Here is a 9162-nt window from a genome sequence, read left to right on the forward strand (position 1 = left end):
TTTTTTTTTTTTTTTTGGAGACAGAATGTTGCTGTGTCACCTCAGGTAGAGTGCAGTGGTATCATCATAGCTCCCTGCAGCCTCAAACTCCTGGGCTCAAGTGATCCTCCTGGTACTACAGGCATGTGCCACCATGCCCAGCTAATTTTTCTGTTTTTTACAGAGACAGGGTCTCAATTTTACTCAGGCTGGTCTCAAACTCCTGAGCTCAGGTGATCCTCCCACCTCTGCCTTCCAGAGTGCTAGGATTACAGGTATGAGCCATCGCACCCGCCCGGCCAAGAAGAGGCAAAAGCCTGCAGCACCCGGTATTCTCAGGCGGTTCCCCATCCAAGTGCTAACCAGGTCCGACCCTGCTTAGCCTCTGAGATCAGGTGACATCTGGCACATTCAAGGTGGTATGGCCATAGACTCTTCAGCTGTTTTTAATCTGTTGTTAAACCTATCCATTATGTTGTTAATTACACTTTTTGTATTTTTTAGTTCTGGAATTTTTTAGTACGATTTTTAAAAATTTCAGTTATCTGCCAAAATTCTCCATTTGGTCTTTTATCTCCTTGAACATAGTAAACGAAGCATTTGAAAGTCTCATATCTGTAGTTCCTATTGGCTTGTTTTCTTTGTTTTTTCTCTCTCATCTTTCTCTCTCTTTCTCATTTTTATTCATATTTTTCTCTGTGTACCTGGTTATTTATGATTGTGTGCCAGGTATAGCATTTATACAATTGTTTAGAAAAATTTGAGGCCTAGGTGAGTCCCCTCGGTCTAATTTCAGGGACGGAGAGGACCTAAAGCTGCGCTGCAGTCCCTGGAAGGGCCTGTCTAGTTTACTCTTGGGGTGCAGTCTTTGTGCAAACCCCACCCAAAGCTAGGCCTTCCATCGCCCTTGGCAGGCCTCGGACTCAGATTGCTTTTCCTTCTATGCTTGAGAGTGAGTTCTTATCTCCTCTCAGTCACGCCCTCCAGAATCTGCAGATGCTCCCAAACCCGTGAACTGTCAGACCTGGGAAGGCTCTGAGGCCTTACACAGCACACGCTGCTGTGTAGTCCTTCTAGCTCTGGTCGTCTGGGTTCCTGGTGCCCGGAGCCGGAGCAGTGAGTCTGGTGAGTCAGCGAATGCACGAGCCAGGGTGCCCGCGTTGGGGCATAGTGTTTTTATTTCTGGTTGAGTCTTTTCTGGTTACAGAAGTACTACGTCCATCATACAGTATTCAAACATGGACGGTAAACATTCCCTGGAGTTTCCTCTCCCAGGGTTACCATCGTCAATGCTGGTTTATTTCCTTTACTTCTTTCTTTCCTCTACACATAGACTGCTTTTTTCTTTTTCCAGAAATGGCAAGATAGCACCAATACTGTTTTTTTTTTTAATTTCAAACTCTTGTTTATTAGTGTACCACTTGATCTTAAAAAGAAAAAAAAAGCAGCTCCAAATATAGTCTTATACCATTCTTTAAAGAAGGAAACTGTTCCTTTCAACTTTATACCCATCCCACATCCCAATTTCAGAACACATCATTTAATTGTCATGGTCATGGACATGTCCAAGATGAGATTTTCTATTTCGCTCCCAGAGTCTCGATTGTCGGAAAGCCCATGCTTTCCTTTACTGAAGGAGTTTGGTCCAGCTGATGCTGGCCTGTCCCTTCCAGTGTTCTCCCTCATCTTTGCTTCTGGAGGCGTTTCCTCCGGTTCACCATCTTCGTCTTCATCAAAAGCCTCTGCTACTGAAGGAGTTTTTGCAGTGAGAGTTGGAACGGTTTCTTTAGGCTTACTCGATGCAAGTTAGGTGGGTATAGTGATGCTGTCTCTGTTGTCTGACTACCTGTGGCAAGTCCAAACTTGGAGGTCTTTGTGGGCTTTGCTGGGAGGTCCGCAGCTGCTGCTTCAGCCGATCGCTTCTCAGCGCTGTGACTGGAGCTTTTCCCTCGGAGGCATCACCGAAAGAAACAGTCTTAGTTTTCTCAGGTTTTTCTGCTGCTGCTTCAGGGCCCCCGGCGGCTCCGGCGCGCTGCGACTTGTCAGGCTTCCCCCTCTGCCTTCCCATCCGCCATGTTCCCCGCTGCCACCAGTACTGCTTTGAAAGTGACTTTTGTTCTTTTAGTCTCTTTGCTATCTTTAAGTGTAAGTACTTGTGGGATCTGCCATGCTCTGTTAAAAAGCTGCAGCAACCAAATAGCACCCAAGAAAACGTGAGCATCTACTGTCCTGCCCGTCGTTTGAGAGGTTTGTTTCTCTCCATCCTCATCAGCGATGGGTGTTAATGATCTTTCTAATAGTTGCTGTTCCGATAGTTCAATGGCATCTTGTTTTACTTGCCTTTCTGATGGGTGTTTGTTTAATCGCTTGTTCGTGTACCCATCCATAGACTTCTCCAAAGTGGATTCTTGTCAGAGTCTGTGCTGAGGTGTAGTCTTCCCCAGTGGCCTCCCGGTGGGCAGGGCCCACAGCTCCGCCCCGATATTCATGGCTGCGGGGTGTCTGCTTCTCTCCATCTGGGGGCCCAGAGGCCCCAGAGCATGACCCAGGCCAGCCCCCAACGCTGGCGCTGGTACCGCACTTAGGCCGGGCCGGGGTGGTGTGCTGACCAAGAGTTGGGTTTGGGAGTCAGCCAGACCTGGGTTTGAGTCCTGGCTGGCACCGGCTCAGCCTGATTTTCCTCACTTGGGAAGGTTGGTGAGAAGCAAAGGCAGTGGGGGTGGAGGCCAGAAGGGAGTCAGTGCAATTTATGTGAGAGGCCTGGAGGCCACGGGAAGTGTAGACTACAGAGCAGAAGCCTCAGAGTCAGAAAGAGCTGGGTGCCACATCAGTTCAATCCACTTATCTGCTGTGGACAAGAGCTCTTGCCTCTCAATTTGTTCTCTGTAAATCATATGGCTCAAACAGGGGTGATGACCCTGCGTGAGACCCCGGGGCAGGAGCGGTGGGGGTGGAGAGGAAACAGGGCTGACGGTGGTGCTGGTAGGGAGGGGGGTGAGTCAGAGTGAGAGCCACCAGCTCAGGAGCAGCCTGGGGCCTGGTGTCCAGGCTGCGGTGTCTGGGCCTCAGGCAGCCTTGGCGCACTGTGTGGCCTCCCTGCCTCACCTGGGGTCCACGGTCAGTGACTCTTGTGGCCCTGCCCCCTGGCTCTGTGCCAGGAAGTGCCTGGTGTTAGGCCTGTGGGGCGGGGCTGTGCCAGTGTCACCTCCAGTTTCCTCGAAAGCCCCAGGAGCTCTGAGCTGCTCCCCCCGCTCCCCCTCTAGCCTTGCTTTCTCAAGGACTGGGAGATGCACGTGCACTTCAGAGTCCACGGCTTGGGGAAGAAGAACCTCCACGGAGACGGCATTGCCCTGTGGTACACCCGGGACCGCCTCGCGCCAGGTGGGCAGTGCCCGCTCAGGGCCCTGGGGTGGGGGAGGTGAGTTGGGGACGGTGTGGCTGCTGGCCTACCAGGGAGGAGGGGTGGGCAGGGCAAGGGGGTGGCCCTTGGCTGTGCGGCCAAGGACCTTCCACTGTGCTCTCCTGATAAGAAACTGCCACTTGTCATAGACAAAGTTCTGCACCCCTGCGGGAGCTTGGCCCTGGGAGGACGGCCTCTGACGGGAGAGGAGCAGCTGGGTCCCACAGCTCAGCATTCTGCCCCTTTGTGGCCTGGTTTTGACCATGCTCCTATTTTTGAGGGTTATATTTTTTTAAAAAAACAAGAACATAAAGACTGTGCAACGGAGAACGCATGTGGCCCACAAAGCCTGTTTCCTCTTGGCCCTTTACAGAAAGTTTGCAGCCCCTGGTGTAGAGGGTAGAGCCTCCCCTGTAGGGGTCCTTCCTGCAGCTCCACCTGTGTTTCGTAGACTGGGTAGCCCTTTGGCACCTGCCACTCACCTCAACACGTGGCCAGGGAGCTGCCCCTCATGGTTCAGCCTTCAAACTTGAGGCCCCTCTGCTGTGCCCTAGACCCCCTTCCACTCCAGCTTTTCCCTTTAGAGGTCCCTTCTCTCCTGGGGTGTGGCCCGTGATCTGGGCTCTCTGGCCCCCTACCCAAATGGGCATTACTTGCCTTCAGGTACCTGTGGGACAACCCCTGTATCTCCCATTGTGAGAGCATCTCCTTACAATTGCAGGGCCTGTGTTTGGAAGCAAAGACAACTTCCATGGCTTAGCCATCTTCCTGGACACGTATCCCAATGACGAGACCACTGAGGTAGGCCCCTGCTCTGTCCTGCCAAGCAGGAAAGGAAGGACTGGGCAGTTGGCTAGAGGACGGGGACTGAGACTTCCCCCTGGTGCCAGCACAAAAGGAGCCTCCAGGGATTGGGGTGGCGGGTGCCCTGCTCCCCCGACAGGCGGGACTGGTCTTGGAGTAACCGGTGTCTTGGTCCCAGCGCGTGTTCCCGTACATCTCGGTGATGGTGAACAATGGCTCCCTGTCCTACGACCATAGCAAGGATGGGCGCTGGACCGAGCTGGCGGGCTGCACGGCCGACTTCCGCAACCGGGATCACGACACCTTCCTGGCTGTGCGCTACTCCCGGGGCCGCCTGACGGTGAGCAGACCGGAGGGGCTGCCGGCAGGCCTGCTCTGGGTCCACAGGGGGTCGGGGAGTGGGCACCAGGCCTGCGGGGTGCTTGACGCGCTGGCGCCCACAGGTGATGACTGACCTGGAGGACAAGAACGAGTGGAAGAACTGCATCGACATCACGGGAGTGCGCCTGCCCACCGGCTACTACTTCGGAGCCTCAGCCGGCACCGGTGACCTGTCCGGTGAGTTCCGGCTGAGTGAGGAGTCCCTTCTCAGCCCGCATCTTCCCTGCCGTGTGGGGAGCTGGCTCCCGGTAACGACTCACCTTCCTTGTTTGCTTCCACGCCCGCCTGGCCTTCCTGATCTTCCCGTCGTCTGTCGATGTTGCCTGTCCGGGCCTCGGTCCTTGAGCAGTCTCTTGGCAACCTTCCCCGTCCACAGGAGGCTTTGCATTTAGGTGATGTCGACTCCGAGGTTTCTGTCTCCAGACTCGCGTTAGCCGCAGCCTGCGCGCCGTCTCCCCTCGGCCGTTCACCTCAGCCCCGGTGTGTCCGCTGCTGAGGACCAGGGTTTCCGTGGCGCCTCTGTTTGCTCAGGCCAACAAGTCTTGGTGTCATTCTGGACTCTTGTTCTTCCTCCCGTGGCACCTTTAATCCATCAGCAGGCCCCGCGGCTTTCTCTTCACAGCGCATCCCACCATGTCTCACCCCCGTAACACCTGCAAGGTCCAAGCCACCTTCCTCTCCCACTTGGAGGACCACGGGGCCTTCCAAGTGGTCCCCTCCTTCCATGCCAGCCCGACCGCCTCTTCCCGGCACAGCAGCCTAGTCCTGCTCAGCTCGCGCGGCCTCCCCCGCTCTGCCTGCCATCTCACCGGGTCAGGGCTGCCGTGGTCCAGCAGTGGTCATCCGCTCCTCGGCCCCGCCACCTCTGACTCCTTGCTCACTGCTCCCCCTGCGTGCCAGGCCTCCAGCTGCCGCTCAGATGCAGGACACACCTGCACCCTCCTGCTGTAGGCCTTCGGACTAGATGTCTCACCCTGGTCTCCTAGAGTCTTGCCCAAATGTCACCTCAGTGGCCTTCCTTGATTTCATCATTTAAAATCGTACCCACTCCAATCCCCACACGCTCCCGTCATCTTTCCTGGCCTCGTTTTTCTTCATAACATTTACCATCTTCGAATCTATCATATAATTAATTTTATTATCTCCGCCCCGCCCCCGACTAAACCGTAAGCTCCATGAAGTCAGGGATCTGTCTTGCTTGGCCCATGGTGGGTGCTCAGTAAGCACTGGGGTGCCTTTAACCCCTGTAGGCCTTGCTGGGTCACGAGACCTGCTGGCACTTGATGGTGGCCCTTGGCTGTGGTTCTCGGTCCTCTATTTGGGGTCCTCAGGAGGGACCAGGCCCAGGCCCAGCTCCTGCAGACCAGAACTGGCACACGGAGGACCTGACAAAGGGTAGTTTATCCTCACAGTAAACCTTTTCAGGGCCTGTAATCTGCGCGCTGGCCAGGACCCTCCCCTCTCACTATGGAAGTGCTTGGGTCCACTTAGACCGCAGAACAGTTATTGTTTGGGATTTTGTACTAAAGTTTTTAATATGGAAATTTCAGTTATGTGCCTAAAAGAGGAGACAATGGTCTAACAAGCCTCCCTGTTGCTGTAAACACCCAGCTCGTGCCTGGCTAATCTTGTCTCATGTGGCTCCACCGTAACCCTTTCCCCTGAAGCTCCCCGGGTTGCCTTGGATTTCGTCTGCCAGTATTTCAGCACGTGTCTTCAGAAGGTTCCTGACAGGAGCAGAACCAGCTCTGGGGCAGGGGAAGCTCGCAGAGGCTGTTGGAGAGCTCAGTGGAGAGTGGTGGGGATGGCCGCGAGGGTGGCTCTGACCACGCACGGGGGCTGTCAGTGCCGGGTGTCTGGGGGGCCGTCACATCATGTATTCTGGTTAGGCAGGTAGGGGCCTCGTTGCCTTTTCACACAACTGAGACCAAGGGGAACTTGAGAGTTGAAGGGATTTTCCCCAGGATGACAAGCAGGAAGCAGCAGAGCCCAGGTGGCAACTGGAGTCACTCCAGAGGTGTTCCTTGTCGCACGGGGCCACTCCACCTCCAGGGCTGTGCACGCTCGGCCCTGCCCATGTGGCTGCTGGCTCCCTGCTGTTAAGTTCTCCCTTTTCTGGGCTCCAGAAATTTCCCTCTTGTAAACAGGCGTTGTCTCAGATTCCAGTCTGTTAGCTGAACTCACAGCCGAGTCAGGCTGGCCGGGACCCATGTCTGGGCTCTTAGCTCAGTCTCCTCATCTCTAAAATGGGCAGTCAGTTATTACAAGCAGAGGCGCATGGACATGGCCCCTCCCAGCTCTCCTCAGGCTCAGTCGCTGTGCGTTAGGGTTGAGCCCGTAGCTGGTCGCAGAGTTGTTACCTGCGTCCTGTACATGGCTCTTTCATAAGAGCGTCTGGCGGCTGCCAGCCCTTGGGAGGATCAGGGCGCTGGCCCTCGCCTGGTTTCTAAGTATGTGCCTGTCGGGCAGGAGATCTTGTGTGTTAGCGCATGTTCTCATTTACTCACCCTGACAACCGTACTAGGTGGAGATTATCACTGCCGTTTTAGAAACGAGGAACTGGCCCCAAAGAGGGCAGCAGACCCGGGATTTAGACCCAGATGATTTGCTTATGAAGCTCCTACTCTTCTCTCCGCTCTGCCTCCTCCCAGGTTTCTTACTGCTCAGTTCTGGAAGATTCCAGCCCCTAGATGCCGCCTGCTGGGGGCTGGGCAGGAGCAGCACCCTCCCTGGGGCCTGGCCAGTGTGTGTGGTTGGGGCAACAGCTTCTCTTTGGGGAGGACCTTGGGCCATGTGCCCTGAGGCTGGCTGGCTCTAGGTTATGACAGGTTAATTCTCGGTCCACAGACAATCATGACATCATCTCCATGAAGCTGTTCCAGCTGATGGTTGAGCACACACCTGATGAGGACAGCATCGACTGGACCAAGATCGAGCCCAGCGTCAGTTTCCTCAAGTCTCCCAAAGGTGCGTGTGCCCAGCCCCTCCCTGCCCGGGCCTGGGTGGCCTGGCATGTGGCCGGGTGAGGCTGGCCTTGGGTGGTCCTCGCCTGGTCCAGTTGTGGTTGTGGTCTGGGCTCTTGGGTCAGCCCTGTCCCTGGCAAGTGGCACTGGCTGGTCCTGCCTGAGCTCCTGGAGGCCAGGAGCTTGGGCCTGGTCAGCTCCAGTGAGTTTTGAGCAAATGAATGAGGCAGAAAAGAAGTCTTCAGAGAGTCTGTCCCTGAGGACACCCTAGCTGTGTGGTTTCTGTTGAAGCAAGGACAGTCAATCAGCGAGCGGATGAGCACTGGGGTCTGCTTCCTCCTGTGCTGGCTGCGGGGGATAATGGCTAGGAAAGCCGTGGTGCAGGCACCTGCACCTGCCCCCCGTGAGCCACCTGCAGGTAGGTGCTGCTGCTGGCCCGGGAGTGGATTCCTCAACTTTCCTCGCTGGAAAGGGGCAGAGCCAGGATGTTAACTTGTGTTTCTGCAAAACCCAAGGCCTGAGTTCTTCCCGGGCACTAATTAGCCACCACTCTGTCCTCACAGGGAGGACGTTCTGTGGGAGGAATAAGGTGCGGGAGTGGAAGCGCGGGCTCTGCGGGTGGGGGCCCGGAGGCCCAGCCCCAGGTTCCCGGGCTGAGTGTGGGGCCCGGGCCTTTCTACCTTTAGGAGAAGCCAGAGCCCCGTGTTTTATGTGACGTCTTGCTTTTATAAGATGCAGATTGCTTTCAGGTGTTTTGGGGGCCGAACAAACCCTGCTGTAAACCGCCACTTTGCAGCCTTTGGCCAGAGGGTTCCTGGCTGCTGAATGCGTCCACAGACGGTGTCGCCTGCCCTGCTGGCATTCCTTCTCAGGCTCACCGACCCACTTGTTCCTTCAGCAGATGCTGCCAAAGCTCACCCGTGCCCAGCCGTGGCTGGGCGTGGGTGAGGGAGTCACCTGGTGTCAGGACGGTTAGACCCGCGTCCCGGGAGCACAGCCCGAGCCTGCCCCGTTTGCCGTGCCCTTTCAGCTCCTGCTTTCTCCTCCCACAGACAACGTGGATGACCCCACAGGGAACTTCCGCAGCGGGCCGCTGACGGGCTGGAGGGTGTTCCTGCTGCTGCTGTGCGCGCTCCTGGGCATCATCGTGTGCGCGGTGGTGGGGGCCGTGGTCTTCCAGAAGCGGCAGGAGCGGAACAAGCGCTTCTACTGAGCGGACGCGCCTGGCCGGCAAGGCCCTGACCTTGGGCCCAGGAACTAATGTGAACTTTTTTTTACTGGGATTGTAAAAGAACAACAGATGACCTTATTTCTTTCTTAACTGTTTCAAAGAAACGATTAAAGTATTTTCGTACATTTTGCTTCTTGCCCAGCAGGGCCAGGGATGAGGGTCTGGTGTCCCTGCAGCGGGAGCGGAGGCTGTCCCAGGGCCGCCGTCTCAGGATGGGGGCTGTGCCTGGTGCTGAGCCGAGGCCCCTGCAGGCAGCTGTTGAACACTGGAGGGGTCCCCTGACCGCGTCGGGGTGGGCTCCCGAGGACACGGGGCGGTGCTTTGTCCTGTGGGGGGGGGGTGTGGCAGTGGACGTGCCCAACCTGGGTGACCTGAGCTGCTTCCCAGGGCGGACACTCGGGCAA

At 56.1% G+C, this 9162-nt stretch overlaps 1 protein-coding gene and 1 pseudogene across 1 annotated transcript in view; one reads left to right on the forward strand and one right to left on the reverse strand.

Moving 5' to 3' along the window:
* LMAN2 (lectin, mannose-binding 2) overlaps positions 1-8878 on the forward strand; it is a 17610-nt gene extending 8732 nt beyond the window's left edge. Inside the window, exons 3-8 of the mRNA XM_012660704.1 lie at positions 3243-3360; positions 4101-4180; positions 4362-4523; positions 4627-4741; positions 7412-7531; positions 8580-8878. Of these exons, the coding sequence (XP_012516158.1) occupies positions 3243-3360; positions 4101-4180; positions 4362-4523; positions 4627-4741; positions 7412-7531; positions 8580-8740 (756 nt within the window). The 3' untranslated portion in view covers positions 8741-8878. The remainder of the gene's footprint in view (positions 1-3242; positions 3361-4100; positions 4181-4361; positions 4524-4626; positions 4742-7411; positions 7532-8579) is intronic.
* Positions 1415-3222, reverse strand: LOC105823497 (annotated as a pseudogene).
* Positions 8879-9162: the final 284 nt, after the last annotated feature.

This window comes from Propithecus coquereli, unplaced genomic scaffold, assembly GCF_000956105.1.
Source record: "Propithecus coquereli isolate 6110/MARCELLA unplaced genomic scaffold, Pcoq_1.0 Scaffold676, whole genome shotgun sequence".
NCBI lineage: Eukaryota > Metazoa > Chordata > Mammalia > Primates > Indriidae > Propithecus > Propithecus coquereli.